General features: G+C 42.5%; 1 protein-coding gene across 1 annotated transcript in view; it reads left to right on the forward strand.

The window, feature by feature from the left end:
- Positions 1-26,014, forward strand: part of dgkb (diacylglycerol kinase, beta) — a 738,105-nt gene that overhangs the window by 207,906 nt on the left and 504,185 nt on the right. The window contains exons 7-8 of the mRNA XM_039736618.1: positions 3,261-3,310; positions 3,833-3,907. Coding sequence (XP_039592552.1) covers positions 3,261-3,310; positions 3,833-3,907 — 125 coding nt within the window. The remainder of the gene's footprint in view (positions 1-3,260; positions 3,311-3,832; positions 3,908-26,014) is intronic.

Here is a 26,014-nt window from a genome sequence, read left to right on the forward strand (position 1 = left end):
CATCTGGATGATGCAGTATTTCTAAATTCTTCCTTGCAAAACTGTTTAGTGTTTCAAATCTCACTTGGATTGCTTGGGATTGTTGTCTTGCTGGAAAACAAGTCTTGTTCTAAGTTTCAGATTCATTAAAGACTGCATAAGGTTCTCCTACAGGCTTTACCATGATTTTGCTGCATTGCTTTCATCCTCTACCCTCAAAAGCCTTCCAAGGCCTCGTGGAGAGAAGCATTTCCATAGCATGATGTTGCCACCACCATGCTTCACAGTGGGGATAATATGTGTTTGATAATGTGCATTGCCCAAATGTAGCATGCAGTCTGATGGCCAAATCCTCAATTTTGGTCCCTTCAGACTATAGAACCTTCTTCACAGTACCTGTGTGCCTTCCAGAAAGCTCTAGCTGAGAAGTCACATATATTTTTTAACAGAGGCTTTCTGTTTGCCACTCCCCCATAAAGTTGTGACTGGTGAAGAACCTTGGTAACAGTTGTCATATGAGTGCACAATCTCTGCAGTCTCAGTCAGTGTAGCTTGTGACTGCCACAGAGTTATTATAGGTGTCTCAGTGGCTTCTCTCCTTAGTCTTCTTGCGTGGTCACTCAGTTTTGATGGATTGCCTGCTCTAAGCAGATTTACAGCTATGCCATAATCTTTCCATTTGTCAATTATTGATTTAACTGGACTCCAAGAGATATTCAGTGACTTAGATATTTTCTTTTCTGAATCCCCTATCTGGTGCTTTTCAGTCACCTTTTCATTGGGTTGCTCGAATTATTCTGTTATCTTCATTGTGCATGAAAGGCCACCATACTGACTCACCACAAGTTGGATCTTCCATGTAAGGTGCATTTATACTATAATCAATTGATACACCTTGACTACAGACCGGTGACCTCCATTTAACCAATTATGTGACTTCTAAAGCCAAATGACTGCCCCAATGATGATTTAAATGTGTCATATTAAAAGAGGTGAATGCACAATTAAATATTTAGTGTTTTATATTTAAACTAGAGCTATAACTTTTTGACCTTAATTCCAAAAAATATTTTTGGCGAAAACCAAGAGAACACATCAACGGAAAGAACAGAGTACATACTGTTAAACATGATGGTGGTAATATCATATTATGGAGTTACAGTACTTCACATCCTCTGTTATAAAGACTCTGATCAGGATAAACATGAAATGTATCAACATATTTCAACTCACATTTTACCCTTTATCAAAGTTAAAAAATGTCACCTTTTTGAATGATGATTACAATACTTTCCCTAAATAGAGACACACGCAAAGGACTAAAATGACTACCCCTTTATCAGTCCTTAAAACATTTAAGTATGTTCACATAAATTAAAAATGTGCATTTTCAGAAAGGACTGAAATTTTAAAATAAGAGCACTAAAGAGCCATGAAATTAATTTAACTATACTGCCTAAAAGAATTAAAGGAACACTTTTTAATCAGAGTATAGCATAAAGTCAATGAAACTTATGGGATATTAATCTGGTCAGTTAAGTAGCAGAGGGGGTTGTTAATCAGTTTCAGCTGCTGTGGTGTTAATGAAATTAACAACAGATGCACTAGAGGGGCAACAATGAGATGACCCCCAAAACAGGAATGGTTTAATAGGTGGAGGCCACTGACATTTTTCCCTCCTCATCTTTTCTGACTGTTTCTTCACTAGTTTTGCATTTGGCTACAGTCAGTGTCACTACTGGTAGCATGAGGCGATACCTGGACCCTACAGAGGTTGCACAGGTAGTCCAACTTCTCCAGGATGGCACATCAATACGTGTCATTGCCAGAAGGTTTGCTGTGTCTCCCTGCACAGTCTCAAGGGCATGGAGGAGATTCTAGGAGACAAGCAGTTACTCTAGGAGAGCTGGAGAGGGCCATAGAAGGTCCATAACCCATCAGCAGGACCAGTATCTGCTCCTTTGGGCAAGGAGGAACAGGATGAGCACTGCCAGAGCCCTACAAAATGACCTCCAGCAGGCCACTGGTGTGAATGTCTCTGACCAAACAACCAGAAAGCCTTCATGAGGGTGACCCAAGGGCCCCTTGCAGCTCGATTGGCATTCGCCATAGAATACCAGAATTGACAGATGCACCACTGGTGCCCTGTGCTTTTTACAGATGAGAACAGGTTCACCCTGAGCACGTGACAGAAGTGAAAGGGTCTGGAGAAGCCATGGAGAACATTATGCTGCCTGTAACATCATTCAGCATGAGCAGTTTGGTGGTGGGTTAATGATTGTCTGGGGAGGCATATCCATGGAGGGTCACACAGACCGCTACAGGCTTGACAAAGGCTCCTTGGCTGCCATTAGGTATCAGGATGAAATCCTTGGACCCATTGTCAGGCCCTATGCTGGTACAGTGGCTCCTGGTGCACGACAATTCACGGCCTCATGTGGTTAGAGTATGCAGGCAGTTCCTGGAGGATGAAGGAATTGATACCATTGACTGGCCACCACACTTTCCTGACCTAAATCCAATAGAACACCTCTGGGACATTATGTTTTGGTCCATCCAATGCCACCAGGTTGCACCTCAGACTGTCCAGGAGCTCAGTGATGCCCTGGTCCAGATCTGGGAGGAGATCCCCCACAACACCATCTGTCATCTCATTAGAAGCATGCACCGATGTTGTCAGGCATGTATACAAGAACACAGGGGCCATACAAAGTGCTGCGTACAATTTTGAGTTGCTGCAATTAAATTTTGGCAAAATGGACTAGCCTGCCACATAATTTTTTCACTCTGATTTTTGGGGCGTCTTTGAATTCAGGGCTCTGTAGGTTGATCATTTTCATTTCCATCAAACGATGTGGCATCCTTTCGTTCCTAACACATTACCCAGTCTATATCAGTATAGATATCCAGGAGGATTTCTTTTTCCCATTGAGATCTGATGTGTTTTCAAAGAGTTCCTTTAATTTTTTTGAGCAGTTTACATTGCCAGTATGGATTGTTTCCTAATTATGAAAATGATTGCAACACAAATATGCAGCAACATTAGCTTCTTGGATATAGAAGATACGGAATTGATGCTCTGGTACCTTTGATTTCTGATCCCTTGAACTGCTTATTATTAAATTTGGACTGAAAAATATTTATTTCAGAAGGTTTTTGCTCCTTTGTTTATTAGGTTTATATGTCTGCAAGTCTTCAGAGTTATTGTTTATAATGATAACATTTTTCTTTACTTATGAACAGTTTCCTAAGACCTTTAATGTGTCTTTTTTTAATTGCAGTTATGTTTCGTCTCTATGACACAGACGGAAATGGATACTTGGACAACTCGGTACAGGTTTTTTTTTATTTTTTACTTTTGTCATAAATAAACTACTCCATCAGTCTACTATCATATAAAGGAAGACTGAGTTCCAAGAATGTGTGAATAAATAAATTATATTAACTGTTTGTAAAGCTATGATTCACATTAAATTACTGTTAAATCTGGATTTATAAATGCACAATTTACAGAATATTTAATGCATTTTCCTTTTCTGATTGATATCAATTCTACTTTTAAATGTTTTAAATTTCAAATCTGAAAACTTTCTATGAAATGTGGGATTGATTGTATTTCTTATTGGAGCGATTTCTTTTTTTATTTTACTTTTTTCTCTATATCAATCTTTGTTTGATTCTTACAACAATTCTCTTATAATGCATATTTCTGGAAAAAGGCAAAACCTTTGATTATTCACAAAGCAAACAGCACATAACACAATTTCATTAGCACTGTGAGATATTGGTTAATGTGTTAAAAATTATATTCTAATTATAATTATTTGTAACAAAAATGTCTCATTTCATGCAGGAATTAGAAAACATTGTCTCACAAATGATGCACGTTGCGGAATATTTGGAATGGGATGTAACGGAACTTAAACCAGTAAGTTAAATTATTGTCCATTTATTATAGGTTGGGTGGTGCTTCTGCCTCGCAGTAAGGAGACCGGGGTGGCATCCTGGGTATTTATTTATATAGCACATTTAAAACAACTGAAAACTGACCAAAGTGCTTTACATCTATACTAATAAAAGGCAAAGCCCTCACTGACTCACTCACTCACTGACTCATCACTAATTCTCCAACTTCCCGTGTAGGTAGAAGTCTGAAATTTGGCAGGCTCATTACTTACAGCTTACTTACAAAAATTTGCGTAATGGTCATAACTAGAAGCCATTTTTCTCCATTTACTGTAATGGAGTTGAGCTCGAAAGTCGTGGGGGATGGAGTTTCGTGTGACATCATCATGCCTCCCACGTAATCACGCAGTACGTAGAAAACCAGGAAGAGCTGCAAAAACCGCTGAAGAAAACATACATTATATAATTAAGAAGGCAGCGAAACAATTAGAAGCGAGCGAGTGACATATAAAACCATATTCAGCGGCTCACGTGAACTGACACGCATACAAAAAGCAACAGTTCCAAAGAGTGCTGAACAAAAACTGAATTATACTGCTACGCTCAAATAGACAAACCACACGCTGTGGAGCAATAGTAGAGGTAGCGACGGCTTCCAAGGTTTGATTCCCGAGAGGGGATGCACTGAGTATGTACGCGCGCTTCCCGATACATTTTAGCCTCACATCCCCTTGGTTTGAGATGTATGAAAAAATATGCGGTTAACGCAGAAAGACAGATCACCAATTGAAGCTTTATGAATAATGGATACTTTATTCGTGATGAGTGTATTCATTAGATGAACGGTAAAAAAGTAAGAGCGAGGGGAGGATGACTTATTGAGGCACGCAGGCAAAACCACAATAGCACGCGGGCTCGATGTACTGTAGTGCGTGTCAACTCGATCTGAATTGCGCATCACATTTGAAAAAATATATCTTTTCAAGTTCTATTTAGTCCATATGTGTCACACTCAAGGCCCGCAGGCCACATCCGGCCCGGCGTGTAATTATATCCTGCCCACAAGATCATTTTATATATTATTGTTATTAATGGCCCAGGAATATGAAGCGCTGGTAATACAATAAACTACAGATCCCATAATGCAGCGCTTCAACTGCCTTGCCGAACACTTACCGCGTCAATCAAGTCTAGCTTATGATGCTGCAAGTTATTGCGAAGCTAGCCCACACGATGCCGAAGAGAAAAGGTGATTCTGAACATAGAGCCTTTAAAAACCGATGGGAGGCTGAGTATATGTTTACTGACATTGCCGGTAAACCCGTGTGTCTCATTTGTGGAGCTAATGTGGCTGTAATTACAGAATGCAGAAGACGCCACTATGAGACAAAACATCAAGATAACCTGAAAGACCTGAATGCAATGCACAAGATACAGAAAGCAGAAGAGTTAAAGAAGAATCTGACACTTCAGCAGAAGTTTTTACCCGTGCAAAATCACAAAGTGATTTCAAGTGAAGCTACTTTTATGGGAGACACAAATGCACCAGTGCAACTTGCCCCACTTTCCCTGTTGCCAAGTAATGTCGAACCAAGTCGGCACAACGGTGTTCCCAAATACGCACAGATGGAGGTGATTTAGCTGCAGTGTAATGGCACACTGAAGGCAAAGTACGATACTGCAGGGCCCGCACAGTTTATTCACTCCATTCCCGCAAAAATGCTCCAGCTCCGTCTACATGCGGCTCGAACCTTGTGCATGTTTGGTATCTGTGTGAGAAGCTCTTCTCAGTCATGAAGACTAACAAAACAGCACACAGGAGTCGCCTCACTGATGAGCACCTGCAGTCCATCTTGAGAATCTCCACAACACAGAACCTCACACCAAACATAAACAAACTTATTGCCAAAAAAAGATGCCAGACTTCCAGCTCTGATAAAATGACATATGAGCAAAGACAACTGAATGATTTGATTTGATATTGCTGAAAAGAACAAATTTTATTTATATTTCCAGGTTTTGTTATGCACCATGTTCATATTTGAATTTGTATAATTTTGACAGGATATATTTTTATGGAGAGCAAAATCTTTTGGGATATTTAAAATTTAAGTTTATTTTTTATATAAAATTACATAAGAGTAAAGAAATTTGAATGTTCTTTTAACGTTTACTTTATTTCTAACTTGTATAATTTAGACAGGATATATTTTTATGGAGAGCAAAATATTATAGTTATATAGTTATTTAAGGTTTGAGTTAATTTATTCCGGAATAATATTCTGTCAACTAAATAAAAATTCCTTCTATTTAAAATTTAAATAGAACTTGAACATATACGATAGTTGTGTGTGTGTATGTGTGTGTATATGAATATATGTAGATATGTATGTATATATATGTGTGTGTATGTATATATATATGTATTTGTGTGTATATATATGTGTATATGTATCTATGTATATATGTATGGATATGTATATATATATATGTTTATGTGTGTGTGTGTATATATATATATATATATATATATATATATATATATATATATATATATATATATATATATATATATGACAGCAACACTCATCACTCACAAAAGTGACAAAACAATTACATTGACAATCATGTTACGTTATTTTCAAATTGTTTCCTTTTCTTTTTTATTGCTTCTTTAACACACTACTTCTCCGCTGCGAAGCACGGGTATTTTGCTATATTTGCTGGAGCCCGGCTGGGACGCCCAGGAGGACCAGAGGAGGGCTTGTGCCTCCTCCAGACCGCGAGGGGGCGTCCGTCCTGGTTATGTTGGGGGCCTCAGGTAAAGGGCTTGGAAGCCCAGCCCTGTAGGGACCCGTGGCCGCCGCCAAGCGGCGCCCCGAGGCCAGAATCAGAATATCCCGTGTGGGACCTGGTCGGGGCTGGAGCCCGGCCGGGATGCCCAGGAGGACCAGAGGAGGGCTTGTGCATCCTCCAGACCGCAAGGGGGCAATCGCCCTGGTTGTATTGGGGGCCACGGGTAGAGGGCTTGGAAGCCCAACCCTGTAGGGGCCCGTGGCCACCGCCAGGCGGCGCCCAGGTGCCTGAGGAAGACTTCCTGGTGTGGCGGAAGTGCTGGGGGTAAGACGACAGGGGACACCCGGACGGCTTCCGGGTGCGCAGCATTCACTTCTGCCACACTGGGGTGTGGCCAGGACTGATTGCTGGGAAGCAGCTGGAGCCCATCCGGGTTCCCATTTAAGGGGCTGCCTCCCTCCAATCGTTAGTGGATGTCGGGTGGAAGTGGACAGAGCTGGAGAGAGGACGGGAGGCGGTCAAGGAAAAGGGACAGAGACTGTAAGGCCTGGACTGTGGGGAAGAGGCACTGGGGTTTTGTGCACGTGACTGTTGCTTGTATATATTGTAAATAAACGGTGTGTTGGGTGAAACAAAGATGTCCGTCTGTGTCTGGCCCAGCGTCCACAGTATATATGTATATATATGTTAATATTAGTACATGTGTATATGTATATATGTATGTATATGTATATATATATATATATATATATATATATATATATATATATATATGATGTGTGTATATATATGTTTATATATGTGTGTGTCTGTGTGTGTATATATATATATATATATATATATTGTAAGTGCCGGGCTCCCGGGATAATTAGGCACAGGGGCGCCGCCTGGCGGTGGCCACGGGTCCCTACAGGGCTGGGCTTCCATGCCCTGTACCCGAGGCCCCCTGCGTAACCAGGACGGACGCCCCCACTCTGTCTGGAGGAGGCACTCGCCCTCCTCTTATCCTCCAAGCGTCCGGCGGGCTCCAGCCCCAGCCGCGGACCGTCTTGGGATAAACCGGCATCGGGCGCCGCCTGGCGGTGACCACGGGCCCCTACAGGGAAGGGCTTCCATGCCCTCAACCCGTGGCCCCAACAGAACCAGGACGGGCGCCCCTCGCGGTGTGGAGGAGGCACAAGCCCTCCTCTCGTCCTCCAAAGCGTCCGGCGGGCTCCAGCTCCGGCGGCGACTGCATGGGATCAACCGGCATCGGGGCGCCGCCTGGCGGCAACCACGGGCCCCTACAGGGTAGGGCTTCCATGCCCTCGACCGTGGCTCCCAATAGAACCAGGACGGCGCCCCCTCGCGGTCTGGAGGAGGCACAAGCCCTCCTCATGTCCTCCTGGGCGTCCCGGCGGGGCTCCAGCCCCGGCCGGGGCCACAGTGCCCCACCGCTAGCGAGGACACGTGGGTCGAGCGGCACAACCCGAAAGAGCAGCACGTCCCGGCGAGGGTCCTACTATGCCCCCAGGGTCCAACACGTCACCCTGGGACATCCGTCTTCGGCACCCCCGCCGCGCAAACGCGCCCCTGTGGTCTGCGCCGCTCGCCCGCTGTTCCCGCGGTTGGGACACTATTGGCCTCTCGGCGTGGAGCCCTCGCGGGCGCCCCGTTCCAGGAGGCAGGTCCCTGACGGCGTCGTCCTCAGCGCTCGTCGGGCTTGGGCCTGTGGAAAAAAGGAAAAGAGGGCCAGAAGCACTGCCAGGACACTCACCCGAGTGCCCTGCCGGTCTCCGTACCGCAGTGCTCCTGCCCCCTCCGACAGCCCCTGACTTGCCTGCTGAAGTCCTCCGTCGCAGGTTCCATGCCCGTCCGCCTGTTGTCCGCGCACGCTCTCGCAGGCGGCTCGCCCAGCCGCCCAGGGATCTCCTCTGCCCGCTGAGGGCGGCCCTTCTCCGGACGCGCGCAGCGCGCGCCCTCTCCTATCGGAGGAACCGGCATTCACCCCGGTTCCTCCTTCTTTCTTGACGCGCTGGCGGTCTGGGTCTGAGCACAGCAAAAGCTCAAATCCAGCCCGTCTGCGTCCAGGCAAGCGACAGGAGACAGCTGCAGGCTTGGGCGCAGGCGCTAGGACCCAGGGCACTCAGCAGCCCGATCCTACCAGCCCCTGCATATTGAGCTCCTCGCCCGCTAGCCGTCTGCACCGCGGCGCTGCTGTCGGGAGGTTGCTTACTTGGAGCTGATCGTCCGTAGCGGTCACAGCCATGTTCGGCAAACCTCCCGCTTGCTTTACGGGGGACGGTAATACTCACCACCCCCGCCGTGTTCTGCCGGCCTCCGGTTCCAGCGCCCAGCGCCGATCCTCCGTCTCCGCGGCGTTTCTCCCGCGACCGCCTTTCCCGTCAGCTGCTCACACTGGCGGCGAGAACACGTAACAGCTCCTCTAAGGGCGGCTTGGCGAGCGAAGGACTCCTCCGACACACGCCGAGCCGCTGGTGGATAGAGAGAGACAGGCGTCGGTGAGCTTACCTGTCGATCGGCTCCACGCGGCGCCTGCCTCCTCTGGGCCACTCCCTCTGGCCCAATCGGGTCTCGTTTGGCACGAGATTGGCATTCCTAGGTCCCGCCTCCATCCAATCCTCGGCGGGCACACTAGACACACCAGCCAACCCGTGCCTGTCAGCGGCGGGACATCCGGCCCGCGGCCATTTTGGCTCTTTCCTCCCTAGTGCGGCGACATGCTGGCTCTTCCGGTTGCAGCGTCTCCCTTTCAGCAGCTCTCCCGGCTGCTGCTGCTGGCACAGCGGTTCGACAGGCCTGCAAGGATCCGGGCGGCCCCTGCCTGTTAAAGAAAAACAGGCTGCGGGCCCTTCCCGCGAGCAGGAAACTTACCTCCTGGGTCCTGTCCTGTACCATGTTCATATTTGAATTTGTATAATTTTGACAGGATATATTTTTATGGAGAGCAAAATCTTTTGGGATATTTAAAATTTAAGTTTATTTTTATATAAAATTACATAAGAGTAAAGAAATTTGAATGTTCTTTTAACGCGTTTACTTTATTTCTAACTTGTATAGTTTAGATAGGATATATTTTTATGGAGAGCAAAATATTATAGTTATATAGTTATTTAAGGTTTGAGTTAATTTATTCCGGAATAATATTCTGTCAACTAAATAAAATTTCTTCTATTTAAAATTTAAATAGAACTTGAACATATACGATAGTTGTGTGTGTGTATGTGTGTGTATATGAATATATGTAGATATGTATGTATATATATGTGTGTGTATGTATATATATATGTATTTGTGTGTATATATGTGTGTGTATGTATATGTATGTGTGTATATGTAGATATATATATATATGTATACATATGTGGATGTATGTGTATATATGTATGTATATATGTGTGTGTGAGGTAAGGGTCTCCGGCATAGCCTCGATAGGCCGCCTGCCGTCCCGAGGCGCCTTCTGCCACGGCGTGCTGCGGGCCCGGCTGCACTCCAGCAATGCCCATGGTCCTTCCTCCGCACCTGCAAGGGGCAATCGCCCATAATGCGGTCCGGTCTCGGGGCCGCGTAAAGCGCTCAGCGGGGCCAGGTGCCTGGGCGCTCCTGCGGCCAGTGTGTGGGTCGCTGCTGCGCCGGGCGTTCACAGACATTTTTGATACAGGTCCCGCCTTGCACCAGGCGGAGCATCCTGCCGACTACGCCACTGTAGCGCTGGCCCGGCACAGACAGGCGGACATCATATTGTCACCACACACCATTTATTTACAGTATTATTTACAAAGTTTGTGCTCACGTGCACCCCCAGTGCCTTCTCGCACCGATCTCCCCAAGTCCAGGCCCACAGTCTTTTGTGCCTTCCTGGCCGCCTCCCGTCCTCTCTCTCCAGCTCCGTCTGCTTCCTCCCGACTTCCACCGCTGACTGGAGGGAGGCGGCCCCTTAAATAAGGCTCCCGGATGAGCCCCAGGTGTTTCCGGCACCTGTTCCTTGGCCACGCCCCAGCGTGGCGGAAGTGCTGGCTGCCTTCCTGGCAGCTCTCCGGGCGCCACATAAAGTCTTCCCCGGCACTTCCTGGTGTGGCGGAAGTGCGGGCTCCCGGGATAATTAGGCACAGGGCGCCTGGCGGTGGCCACGGGTCCCTACAGGGCTGGGCTTCCATGCCCTGTACCGAGGCCCCTGCGTAACCAGGACGGACGCCCCCACTCTGTCTGGAGGAGGCACTCGCCCTCCTCTTATCCTCAAAGCGTCCCGGCGGGCTCCAGCCCCAGCCGCGGACCGTCGGGATAAACCGGCATCGGGCGCCGCCTGGCGGTGACCACGGGCCCCTACAGGGAAGGGCTTCCATGCCCTCAACCCGTGGCCCCAACAGAACCAGGACGGACGCCTCGCGGTGTGGAGGAGGCACAAGCCCTCCTCTCGTCCTCCAAAGCGTCCCGCGGGCTCCAGCTCCGGCCGGCGACTGCATGGGATCAACCGGCATCGGCGCCGCCTGGCGGCAACCACGGCCCCTACAGGGTAGGGCTTCCATGCCCTCGACCCGTGGCTCCCAATAGAACCAGGGCGGGCGCCCTCGCGGTCTGGAGGAGGCACAAGCCCTCCTCATGTCCTCCTGGGCGTCCCGGCGGGGCTCCAGCCCCGGCCGGGGGCCACAATATATATATATATGCCAGCAACACTCATGACAATGACAAAACAATTACATTGTCAATCATGTTACGTTATTATTAAAATGTTTCCTTTTCTTTTTACTTCTCCGCTGCCAAGCGCGGGTATTTTGCTATATATATATATATATATATATATATATAGATAGATAGATATGACAACAACACTCATATCAATGACAAAACAATTACATTAACAATCAAGTTACGTTATTTTTTAAATTTTTCCTTTTCTTTTTCATAACTTCTTTAACACACTACTTCTCTGCTGCGAAGCATGAGTATTCTGCTAGTAGAATATAAGCTAGCAGTAAGAAATAAAAGCAAGATAAAGAATATATATTTTGGAAGGTAACCCAGACACAGACATGCAGACACAAATGGTTCAAGCACCAACACACATTTATTATACATTTTCATATTTACAAGTGTATGCACAACCCAATGCTCCCGCACCAATCACCCTTGGTCCAGGCCTTTTCCTCAATGCCTTTCTCTCTCTGACCTCCTCCACTCCTCTCCTCCAGGCTTTGTTCTCTTCCACCCGACTCCAGCTCATGAATGGAGGAAGGCGGCCCCTTTTATGTTCACCTGGATGTGCTCCAGGTGTCTCCTGATGAACTTCCGCCGGCACTTCCTGGTGCGGCGGAAGAGCCGGGTAAGCACCCAGAAGCACTCTGGGTGTCCCTGGGATTCCTTCCCCCAGCACCTCCGGATGTGGCGGAAGTGCTGACGTCCAGGGCTTCTGAGGCATCCGGGCGCCCTCTGGCGGTGACCACGGGCCGCTATAAGGTTGAGCTTTCAACCCTATAGGGTTACCAACCAGGGCGGCTGCCCTCTCGTGGTCCGGAGGAGGCGTAATCCCTCTTCCAGTCCTTCCGGGCGTCCCGGCTAGCTACTGCCCCCAGCCGCTCGCCACAATATATACACACATATATATATATATGTATATATAAATAGAAAACGTTATACATACATCAACACACATACACCAACACATAAATATAAATCAATTATTCATACATGTACAATAATAAAATGAACACAGTATAAATAATATGAATATAAAAATTTAAACACTTAAACTCATAAACTTAAAACAATAAAAGTGTTTTTTTTTTAAACTTAAAACTACGAATTGTGGGAGCTGACCTTATTACGAGGGGCAAATAGTTCCGCAGTTTAGGACTAGCCATCACAAAGGCATGATCATTTCTCATTTTCAACCATGCGTGTAAGGCAGTAAACAATAGCTTATTTGAAGACCTCAGCTGCCTATGGATCAGCTAAGTAAGGTGGAGCTGACCCATGTAGGGTTTTAAAAACAAACACTAAAATCTTAAAATTCACCTTGTAACTATTAGGGAGCCAATGAAGAGAGGCCAACACCGGAACAGAATGATCCCTTTTTTTGCTGCAGGTAAAATCCCTAGCAGCTGCATTCTGCACCATCTGCAGAAGAGACAGTGCTGTATGGGATACCCAGACATAAGGGGCATTACAATAATCCAGATATGAGGTAACAAATTCATGATTGAGCTTTTGCAGGTTATTAAATGACAAAATCAGCTTGACTTTGTTAAACGGCCTGAGGTGGAAAAAGCTACTTATAACAGCATTGGTCTGTTTGTCACTCTTAAAATTTGAATCCAAAATCACCAGAAGATTTTTAGCACATGATTTTGAGTGTTGGAAAAGTGGATCCAATGGATTGACCAAATAGAATGACTTTGGTTTTTGACTCATTTAACTTCAAGAAGTTTAGTGCCATTCAATATTTTACATTGTATAAGCAGTTAAAAAGCTTTGTCACCGATTCCATTTCATCAAAATAAATGTAAAATAAATTTGGGTACCATCAGCATAACAATGATACAGGATGTTATAGTTGTTCAGTACAGAGCAGAATGGTAACATATGTAAAGAGAAAAGGAACAGACGCAAGACAGATCCTTGGGGTACCCTAAGGTTACAGAAGAAGTAGGAGATATTGAACTACCAACATGTACAAAAAAGTCATGCCTTTGACGGAATCCGCTAACCACTTAAGAGCAGTACCCAGAATGACAGCCTAATATTTGAGAATGTTAATTAGAATGTCATGATCAATTGTGTCAGATGCAGCTCTCAAGTCCAATAAAATTTGCAGCGCCCTCCTTGCAGAATCAGCTCCCAACAACAGATTATTCATCATGCTTAGCAGCTCCAATTCTGTTGTTTAAAATTACACCAATTACATCAAACACTCCTTTAAAGAATCAGGCACACATAAAGTCAAGAGGACAAAAAGACGACTTCATATTATTCACAATTTTTGTCAAGTCCGAAAGCGAAACTGGATGAAACTGATGAAGGGCAGCAGAGTTGATGAAGCCCATCGACGGATCCTGAGCAAAAGGCACTATTTTAGCTCTAATATCAGCAATCATACTGATAAAGTATTGCAAAAAGTCATCACAACAGAGTGATGGCCCAGCATTTGCAGAATCCCCAGTTGAGTTAAGCACAGCATCAACAACACTAAATAATACTCAAGGATTGTTAGTGTTGCTTGCAATAACACTAGAAAAAAAGTTTCTGCAGCCTTCACAGCTTATTGATAATTAACAAGGGAGTCTTTGAAGATCTCATAGGAGACCTGGACGTGATCCTTTTTTCACTTTCTCTTACCCTTCTTACATGTTGCTCTGAGAGAACATGCAGTGTTATTAAATCACCACTGTCTTCTTGGCTTACGTTTCCTCTCTTTAAGGCAGTTTTTCCCAATCTTGGTCCTGGGGACCCCCTGTGGTTGCAGGTTTTTGTTCCAACCAGATTCCTAATCAGTGACAACACCTGATAACACTGATCTCATTTAATTAGCTGGTACTTTTTTCCTTTATTCTACATTCAGAAAAACACAGCAGCATGATTTTTACATTTATAAGACATTTAGAAATATTTATGCTTTTTCTATAGATTTAAAAGCTTAACTCTCTTTTGTTGATTTCATTATATTTTGCCCTTTCTCTGTGAAGTTTTCCACCTTCGTTGTATCTTATTAATGACAATTTAAAATGAGCAGAGCAGACATGCTAGCAAACAACACTGAATATTCAAAGGCTGCAACTACTTTAGTGTCAGACCCACTGATTAGTAAATAATGGATTAATTAAACAATTAGAAGACCTTGAGTAGAATGAAAATCAAGATGAAAATACATTATTCCCATATTACTGCTTGGTACATTTTAATATATATTTTTTACCAAACTTAGTTTTCTAATTTCTATATTGTTCCCAAAACACATAACTTGGGAAATAACAGTTTACTTAATTAGACAAGGGGTTCAATTAAAAACAGAAGCTGGTTGGAACAAAAACCTGCAACCGCAGGGGGTCCCAAAGGCAGAGTTTGGGAAACACTGCTTTAAGGGGAGCTACAACATTTGAAATATCCACACAAGCAAGTGTGAACTGATTCATAAGCTCATCTTTGCTGAATTCCAGAGAAGATGCTTCTGTTAAATGGTAAAGAAGTAGGCTCATATGAATTACAAAAAAGCCACGGAATTAAAGCTCCAATAATGTTGAAGAACAGTCACTGAAGGCAGGTACTGTAAATTGGCTATCAAATATAATAAAGCTGTGGTCAGAAAGATATCCATCATCCATTTCATTGTTACAAACAGAGAATACTGACGAAAATGCAAGGCCCAAGGTACAACCGTATTTATGAGTGGGACCTGTAACAAAAGACTCCATAAGATGGAAAATATCTCTGGCCAAAGGTTTAGGACAGCAAATATGAGTATTAAAGTCTCCAAAATCCTTACACGAATTGGGAGCATGTGTACACCAAGACACAGACCTAGATGAGACAAATCCAACTTAATCAATTGAACTTCAAAGCTAGAAAAAGTCTTAGTAGGTAATAACCAACATTTAAAGGGATTCTTAAAAACTACAGTCAGACCTCCACCATGGAGTTCAAAAAAGGTCTTACGTCACTCTTGCTCAGCTATATCAGAAATAAGGTCCAAATCATGAGAGACAAAATTTTCATTTAAAATAATTGTATTTTTCAGTAGAGCTCTAACAATAAACAACACCATTTAATAAAGAACCTGTCGCTCACTAACAGTTGTGAAGATCCCAGTAGATGAAGGTTACCATAGTTAACTCCACCACTATGAAACTGCAGGAATACAGGGAGGCACTGTAAAGATCCAACCAGCTGATCCATGGCCACAGGTCAAAGACCAGTATATCTAAGTTCTAGGGACTGGCAGATCAGAAAGAGATTCTGTTTGCCACAATCTTTCGAGATCTGGGAGTCGAATGATATATACAGTGAATACAGTTTCAGCTTAATACTCACTAAAACACCACTCCGTTTATCACAGTACTTCATACGGTGCTTCCTCTGGTGCTGCTGGATGCAAGATAAGCAGCATAACTCCTATTGACAGGATCCAATAACAACGGAACGTATCTCCATAAGGGTTTGGCGGTCATAATGAATTACAGACATAGAAAAACAAGTAGAGCGCGGCGCAGACAGAGTGAATACAGCAAAAAGTAATAGCAGACAGTAAGACAACACGTACACTGGTGCCAACTTGGATATGTGAGACACTTGGTGACCCAATGTCCATGTCCTCCTACAGTTCAAAGACATGCCAGTTGGCTGAATTGGCATTGTTAAATTGGACTTAGTGTGTGTGAATATGTATGTATGTGTGTGTGTTTTAATATTGCAATGGACTGCTACCCAGTCCAGGGCTTGTTTCTGCCTTGCAGTGAGATAGGAAGATGGATGAATGAGTAAAATTTATTTACAAACAAAAATAAATCAGTTATTGCTTTTTGATTTTTTTTGTCCGTCTTCTGACATTTTTATTCAACATAATTTATAAATTATTTTAAATATCTTTAACTGCAAAATGGGCATGTTCTGTGACTTACTGAAGGTTGCATAGTTGGTCAGCGATGATTTTTGAAACAGGAATGTTACTTTGTTCAATCTTATTTACCACATTGCCATTCAGCTATATACTATTTTCTCATTTATTTTACAAAATTGTAAATTGGTAGTTTAGTTAAAATGTACTGTAATTGCATTAGTATCTGAGTCTATTTTATTGAGTGAGGCACTGAAAATGACCTCCTTTAGCTTCTTGAGTGTAATAGTTCAGCTAGGCTTGCATTTTTTCCTCCATTTAAGACAGCTGGATATTTTAATATAGTGGCAGAGGTCAAACCAAATCAGGAAAATCAAGATAATGTCATGAAAACCTAATCAGAGTACATACAAAGGTAAGAATAAACTAAAATTAGGAAAACAAGTCAATTATTGCTAGGCTAAATCATTAGGCTGCTCATAAAGTACAGGAATCAAAAGCTGCTGCTTAGGCTGATGGATTAGGAAATGTACAGGAAAGCAAATGAACTTTACAGCTTCTTAAAAAAGAGCTTGGGTAGCTGATCATGCAAAGAAGGATGAGGCAGCGCCAATTTGATTTTCTTTAGCAACATTGCCAACATGAAACAGAGACTGACAACTAACCAGGAGCTTTAGCAGACAGGCACCAATCAAGAAGATGTTGCTAAATCACTGTAATAAGTTTATAAGTTTAATATGTCACTGTGCTCTGTGCAAATATATTTTATAAACCTGCCTTTTTCTACTCACATGCACAGTTGACACAAAGCCAGATTTAGTACAGGGGTTCACCATATAAGAACGGCTATGCAAGCATTTTGCGATAAAACAGTTAGGGACAGCTGTGAAATTGGCAGTTTTGTGTGTCAAAGTCAGCGTGAAACTGTATTCTCGTTTGCCTTGTTTGGAATGGCATGATTTACCTAAGTGGGGGTCTGCGCATGAAGAAAGAGTATAAAGCCTTGGAAAATTGCCTGGCACACCTTTAAAGCTGATGGACAGATGGAAGATAACTTCATCCGATCCTGAAAATCCTTCCACTACATGGCGAAAATGGCAGATTCCCGAACTGGGTTCTTGCATTGGCTTCCTTCGTCTGTTATGCAGCGTAAGCCGTCATTAAACATAGCTGTTATTACTCTTATGTGATTTCTTACCGCTGTATCACCAAGGGAGGGGGTATCATCTTTTTATATCATACCTATATAGATTCAGGTTATGTACACCGCAATTACAAAAGAATTCCAAGGGAGCTAATGCTCTCTGCTGGATACAATCACTTATAAAAAAGAAGGCAACAAAATTGCTCACCCAGCTGAAAAGCCACTGTTACAAACTAAGCAAATAAAGTTCTAGAGAAATTTAATAAGACACTTACTAAGGAGAGAAGAACAGTCCTAGAAGCCAAATGACAAATCAGGCTACAGGCACTGCTCATGGAGATCAAACAAACAAAACTACATAAAATGGCTGTTGTTTAAGGGGAAACAGGAGGCATGATAAGATCAATAACTGAAACAAAACAAGAAATTTGTGTTATGAAATTCAGTTTGTCAGTCCCTATGGTAAAAAAACAAAATAAAATGTCTTTTCCTTAACAAAAAATTTTTCTTCACCACTTTTCATTTTACAGTGATGGCCATTAACATGATGCCCATACTGTTATGGGTGAGTATGTGCAACCAAATAAATGGCAACAATGCCTGTTCCATGACAATGCATACTTACATTACAGACTGAATGGAAATATTAAACATTATAGCAAACTCAAAACAAAGATCAAACAAAACCCAAAACAAACTAAAAAATGCATTGGAAACTGTGCAAAGAGTCGCTGGGCATACTTAACACTAGAATTACCAGAGCCTACAAAAAAATTCGTAGATCCGTCCCACCTTAAATCACTTCGCACCTCTCCATCTGCGTCTTAATTGTCCTGTAAAAGTGTTGATAAGCAGCAAACAGCAAGCAGCCTGCTATCACATCCCCCCACCGCAAACACAGTTTTCTCAGCTCAAGTCTGTTTACCTACGTGTCAGTTGCTTGGAGTTGTATAGAGTGAGAAGTCAAGCAAAATCACACCTTTTATAAATACTATATCGTTATTTGGAACACATGCATTTCATGTGTGTTCCGTGTCTACGACAATCTATGTACAGTAAACATATTGTTAAAACAGAAACATTTTTCATGTTTTAGTAATAATTGACAAAATGTAGACATGAAGTGTATAAAGCCTGATTTCCTAAGACCAAATAAACACTTTCACAAAAGGTTCAAGGGCGCTGCAACAGCTTCTGCGGCGTAGCGGCAAGATTTGCTGACTTGGAATCAAGAGTCCCCGGTTGGATCCTGACTGTCTCCTGTATTTGCTGTTTTCAGTAGTAAGCTGCTCTTATTGTTAATATTATACAGTACACACATACATTTGGTTTGCGTCTGTAACAGACCATGCACATTTATACTACTGTACTTGTAAAAGTTGCCTTTTTTTTCACTTTTATTCTCTCAGTTACGATCACCATGCATACGCCGCCCTAGGGATCTGACGCTTTTAGTTTTTATTTGAAACTGGGTATAACTATAGATGCGAGTAGTGTTTTGAGGCAATTGAACTGGACATTCTCGGAGCTGGAGGGATAAAATCTGACACACAAACGTTGGTGAATCTGCCTTCTTCATAACTCACCGTCACTTTATTTTTTTTTTATTCAGTTTTATTGAGTGTTCCTGCTGCACTGAATAAGCTCAAGCCTTCTGGTGCATGATGTTGATGCAGCACGGAGAAAAAAAGAAAGAGACAAATATATGGGACATTGGGTATAAAATTAATCAGAAAACATCATCGCACTAATGCAATATTATTTGAAAACGAACAGTGTCAGATCAGGTTTGAATTTACGCTGGCGCTTTTACTTAGAGTCAGATCAGGAGAGGCGTGTTACAGCGTGATCATGATTGATTGAAAGAATAAAACTGGAGCTTATTCAGTGCAGTCCCCCAGTTTTATTGTCTGATTCACATTCATGCTTCCAGACACACACACCCCCCCTTCCGATTTGACGCAGTTTTCAGATAAAGACGTGGTACAAACTTGTTGTGTTACACCCCCTCTTTATTTGAAAACCATGTCAGATCTTGTGCGAGAACGAGACTGGGAAATCTGTGCACAGGATGTGAGTGTTGTGCGTGACTGAAAATGACTGTGGATATGAATTTTTTTTTTATTCGGTTTTATTCTTGAGTGTTCCTGCTCACGCTGAATTAGTATGCGCCTTCTGATCCATGATGTGAAAGCCGTACTGACAAAAAAAGAGAAACTTAGGTAAATATAACACTTGAGAATTCCCTGTAAAACAGCGTCAGATCGAGGGTTTGTGGTGGGGTGCAGAGAGGTGTTGTGTGAGCGTGAATGTGAGTGAGAATAAAACTAAAAAAAAGACACTAACTTTGACAAGTACTATACATTTACAGCGGCTGTTACAGATGCAAATAAAATGTATGTTTTTATTGTATAATATTAACAATAAGAGTAGCTCTCTACTCAAAATGGTAAACTTGAGAAACTGCCAGCATCCATCCCAGAAGCTCTTGATTGGGAATCAGCAGTTCTTAGCATTGCACACATTATACAGTCACGTCATGATTACAACTGCATGAAGGTATGCAAATGAATATAATGTTGCATTAGTGCAACAACGTTTTCCAAAATGTACAATACTGGTCATAAAATGAATTATTCCAAGTCCTAAGTCCTAAGTCTCTCTTTTTTGTCAGCGTGGCTTTGACATCATGGATCAGAAGGTGCATACTAATTCAGCATGATCAGGAGCACTCAAGAATAAAACTGAATAAAAACAAATTGACATCCACAGCCATTCTCAGTCATGCACACCACTCACATCCACGTCCAAAGTTTTCCTAGTCCCAGTCTCGTTCGAGCACAAGATCTGATGCCGTTTTCAAATAAAGAGGGGGTATAACAAAATAAGTTTGTTTGTTATACCATGTCTTTATCTGAAAGCGGTGTCAGATCCAGGGGGTGTGTGGGAGCTTAAACGTGAGTGAGAGAATAAAACTAAAAAAAAAAACCACTAACTTTAACTAAATTTACAGACGCATATCAAATGTATGCTTTTATTGTATGATATTAACAATAAGAGCAGCTCACTACTGAAAATGGTAAATTTGGGAAGCAGCTGATATTAAAACCGTGACCTCTTGATTGGAAGGCAGCAGTTTTTAGCATTGCACCACACAAGCTGTTGTATCAACCGCCTGCCGTAACCTGCTTTCTTTTTCCTTTGGTTAAATTCTTGAATAAAAGTGCACTTGTTTTGTTATACTTGTACCTTTTGTGAAAGTCTTTATTTCATATTTGTATTTCAGGCTTCATAAATTATACAGTTCATGTCTACATTTTTTCAATTATTACTAAAACATGAAAAACGTTTCTGTGTTAACTACGTTTTACATAGATTGTTGTTGACACGGAACACACATGAAATGTTTGTATTCCAAATGATGATGTACTATTTTACCATATAAAGCTCCAAAACTTCACTCGAAGATAAACAATGAGCACTGAGAAACTTCTTTGCGAAATGAACTGCAGCGGTGGGCGGGGGGATGGGATACCAGGCTGCTTGCTGTTAATTGATACATTTACAGGACAAAAGACTCTGATGGAGAGGTGAGAATGGATTTCTCTCGTAGGCTCTGGTAATTCTAGTGTTAAAATCCATATAATGGGAGAAATGTTCCTTTAGCGCAGCATGCAAATGGTTCACTTTCTATACACGTGACTAGATAGATGAGAACGTGGTTACAGGCTTGAGTCTTGGCAGTGACCAAGTCTTTGTATTTCTAGTATAAACCATCCCTTAGGTGTTAGAGATATGAAACGCTTGGCTGAAAGTAACTTTTAGTAACTCTTACTTACACAGAAGACTGTCACAGAGTTAGGAAGTGAACATTCTGCCTTGAACAATTCTGGGACCTCTTCAGCCTCTCTTGAAAAAATATGTTTCCTTAATTACAAAAAAACTCATTTAGCTCAGCAGGCTAGGTCTTAATTTTTCTGTTTCAAATTCTATAGGGCAAAGAACTTTGGCAGAAGTCGTATGAGTAAACAATGTTTTCTGCACTTGTATATTCTTTAAAGTAGGGTTTTTCAATCCTTTTACATAAGCATTGCTATTACTAATTTCAAAGTTAATATATTTAAATGTGATTGATTTTGAGCAAAATTAGGCAACTAAACATTACAGAATAGGCTTGCATATAGTATTTGTCTTTGACAATCATCTGATGCCACTGATATATAAATAGATTACAGGAATGGTTTTTATTTTTTAACAGTTAACAACCAGTTTGGCTTCAGATGTTGTTGAGTTACTCGAGGATAACATTTGGTAAAGTATAGCATATCTAAATGACACTGGAAAACAAGGTTTCTTCTATTGACAGTATGTAGCATTGAAGTGACGTTGTGGAGAACATTCTCAGTTTTAGTTGTCTGGTGCATATGGTACTTATTAACAATGTTGTGGAATTTTAAGGGTATATAAAGTATTACAAAACTAGTACCAGGTTGGACCCCCTTTTGCCTTCAGAACTGCCATAATTCTTCATGGCATAGATTCAACAAGGTGCTGATAACATTCCTCGGGGTTTTTGATCCATATTGACATGACAGCATCACACAGTTGCTGTAGATGTGTTGGCTGCACATCCATCATGCAAATCTCCCATCCCACCACATCCCAAAGGTGCTCTATTGGATTGAGATCTGATGACTGTGGTGGTCATTTGAGTACAATGGAAATCAGTCTGAGATGATTTAGGCTTTGTGACATGGCATGTTATCCAACTGAAAGTAGCCATTAGAAGACGGGTACACTGCAGTCATAAAGGGATGGACATGGTCAGCAACAATACTCAGGTATGCCGTGACATTTAAATGATGCTCAATTGGTACTACAGGGCCCAAAGTGTGCCAAGGAAATATCCCCAACACCATTACACTACCACCACCAGCCACAACTATTCAAGACAGGATGGAAACATGCTTTTATGTTATTGACACCAAATTCTGATCATACCATCCAGATGTCGCAGCAGAAATCGGGACTCATCAGACCAGGAAATGGTTTTTCAATGCTTTATGTTCAATTTTGTTGGGCCTGTCCGAACCGAAGCCTCGGTTGCCTTTTGTTAGCTGACGGAAGTGGCACCAGGTGTGGTCTCCAGCTGCTGTAGCCCATCTGCTTCTAGGCTTGACGTGTTGTGTATTCAGAGATGCTCTTCTGTAATCCTTGGTTGTAATGAGAAGTTTTTTGAGTTACTATTGCTTTTCCATCTGCTTAAACCAGTCTGGCTATTCTCCTCTGACCTCTGGCATCAACAAGGCATTTTTGCCCAGAGCACTGCCACTCACTGGATATTTTACCTTATTTGGACCATTCTCTGTAAACCCTAGAGATGGCTGTGCATGAAAATCCCAGTAGATCAGCAGTTGTTGAAATACTCAGACCAGCCCGTTTGGCAACAACCACCATGCAATGTTCAAAGTCACTTAAATCAGCTTTCTTCCCCATTCTGATGATCCGTTTGAACTTCAGCAGGTCACTTTGACAATGTCTACGTGCCTAAATGCATCGGGTTGCTGCCATGTGATTGACTGATTAGACATTTATGGCAACAAGCAGTTGAACAGGTGTACCTAATAAAGTGGCGGGTGAGTGCATCCTGAATCCTGAACCAATGTTCCCTTTAAGGAGTGGCCTCAAAATTTCACTGAACATTCTGTCTACTATAAGTTATAAACTCTATCAACATTAACAGTCTGTCCAAAATTTAAAAAGAGTTTAATTCTCAAGTTTTCAAAATACTCAACATCTAAGCAATTTCTAGATTCTCATTTGATATTGTTCATTGGACGAAATCCTCTTTCATAGTCAGCACTTCAGACCTGAGGGGTATTTTCCGTACGTTGCTTAAATCATCCGAGATCAGATGCCTCATCTTGGATGAGTTAATGCCAGTGAAACTCATCCCGGGATAAGTCGGTTTTTCAAACACAGTCGTGTAGTAGATTAGTCTAGCTGGATCTAATCAGCCGAGATGATTGTGCGCGCTGATTGAAAAGCCGATATATATTGAGTCTAGAAAACATGATCAGCAAGTCTTTGATAGGCTGCAACAAAATGACGGGTGCATTTTTTCACACAAGCGGAGCAGGACCTTTTACTCGAAGGATGTGAAGAATTTCAAGATTTAATATTTACAAGGGTTAACACTGCAAAAGCAGCCCAAACCAGAAAAGACGGCTGGCAAAAAGTGGCCAACAAATTAAATGCGCAAATAGTGTGCATTGTACTTACTGAATGCAGCGTTTCATTTCCTATGTGTCAGATTAATTATTATTTAATATGCCATAATTCCAGATCAAACGTGTGCACAAAGAGAACATGGCAACAGGTTAAAGTGAAGTACAAGAATATACTTCAAACTGGTAAATATTGGTATATAACTATTTAAAGAATTATTGACATAAAGAATCATATATAATATTAAAAAAACATTAATTTTAAAGCTAATGAGAAGGCAGTCAAGCAAAAAACGGGTGGAGGTCCACGCGGTCCAGACCTAACCCCTTTGAGTAGAGTTGGCTCTCTAGCAGAATGCCCATCGCCCTGTTTCTGAGGGCATTCCAAGGGGAAGCTCCTCCTCAGAACCAGTGGCAGGATGCAGTGGTCACTTCATTTCAGGTAAAGGATGGTCATTGCATATATTTGTCCTCAATGTGTGCCATAGGGATGTTCCATATAGCCCTCTTTTTTTGTTGGGTCAGTTGCAGGGAATGTCATAACCCTTGAACCTGTGTCTGACCAACGAGATATTGATGAAGGTAAAATATTTGATGAAGACACTGTCTGATTATTCATCAGGAGGAAAGGTAAATTTTCCAAATAATGTTTGATCAAACTCCAATGTTAGGCTGATTGTAAGATTCTTTATGGAACTGTGGGTGTTTTTGCCTGTGTATTACCTACCTGCAATGGCATAAAACGCCTCTTTTATTGTCTGCATATGCAGGTGTCCAGGAAACACTATGATAACCCGAAGGAAATATTTCAGAGCCAAACAGACTTTACAAATTGCCTGGCAAACTGCCCTTTTAGATAGATTTTCCACATCGCCTACAGTATATAAAAAAGTGCCGCATGCAAAAAAACCTCAAAGCAATGCATACTGTCTGTGTGGTTGTGAGAGCCCGACTTCGCCTAGTTTGACCGAATATAAGGTGCTAATAAATCTTTGAGGTACAATATTCCCCCCTGAATAAAGTGTTATCTTTCGAAAAGAATTTCCTCCAGGAGCAATAAAGGATCTTGCAGATTGCGCAAAACCCTCTCTATGTGAAATTCTCTTCTTATAATTTGTGCTTCGATATCAATTGGTCGCTCATTCATGAATGGCAAAGCCATGACTGAATGAATTCCATGCACGGACACTGATTAAGTGTGTGAGCTAATCCTTGTTTACATAGAACAAACCTGCTCCGAGCAGGTTTGAGGATTTGGATGTGCTGCTATGGCAACACATCCAGCAAGAGTTTTGAAAAAACCGACAGATCCAAGATCATGCCAAATCGTCAACAATTACATCCGGCTAAACAAGTCATCCATGTACGAAAAATACCCCCCTGGAATATGTCACAAAAGTCTGAAAATGAAAATAACTCCTTGACCCTGTTATTTAGTAAATCTATACTAATAAAAGGCAAAGCCCTCACTCACTCACTCACTCACTCACTCACTCACTCACTCACTCACTCACTCACTCACTCACTCACTCACTCATCACTAATTCTCCAACTTCCCGTGTGGGTGGAAGGCTGAAATTTGGCAGGTTGATTCCTTACAGCTTCCTTACAAAAGTTGGACAGGTTTTATATCGAAATTCTACGCGTAATGGTCAAAACTGGAAGCAGTTTTTCTCCATTTACTGTAATGGAGATGAGCTTCAACGCCGGGGGGAGTTTCGTGTGACATCATCACGCCTCTCACGTAATCACGCAGTACATAGAAAACCAGGAAGACCTCAAAAAAGCGCTCAAGAAAACATGCATTATATAATTGAGAAGGCAGCGAAACAATAAGAAGCGAGTTCTGCTACTTCGGAAACAAAGCACGATGTAAACCTACACTTTAAATTAAGTTCATAGACAGGCTGCCGCTGGCGTTTGTAATTTAGTGCCTGCCCATATAAGGCCATCCGTCAGCGGCAATCCAATAGCAAACTGCCACGGGTAAATATTCACGGGTGAAGGACTGTGCTTATGGAGAGGAAGATGAGATGGTCAGGGTGGTGTTTGAACAAACTCAGCGAAACTGCCAGAGAAAGTTTTAAGTGCCAGGACTAAGGTAACATTAAATAAAGCTATGGACATAGCACGAGATGGCACCAGCACAGCTGGGAACCTTCGATGCAAGTACACCGAGTGGCTCACGTGAACTGATGCAGTGCACAGATAAAAAGCAACAGTTCCAAAGAGCTGAACAAAAACCGAATTACACAATTGAAAAGGCAGCAAAAATATGAAGCGTCTGATAAGCATATTCATAAATGCAGCTACTGTGGAAACAAAGCACACGGTGGAAAAAGTCAATGTCCGCTAAAGGAAGACAGCGTAAAAAAAACCCGTGCATGCAGTTTGTCACATCACAGATAAAAGGAAGAC

The sequence above is a fragment of the Polypterus senegalus genome, chromosome 15, assembly GCF_016835505.1.
Source record: "Polypterus senegalus isolate Bchr_013 chromosome 15, ASM1683550v1, whole genome shotgun sequence".
Taxonomy (NCBI): domain Eukaryota; kingdom Metazoa; phylum Chordata; class Cladistia; order Polypteriformes; family Polypteridae; genus Polypterus; species Polypterus senegalus.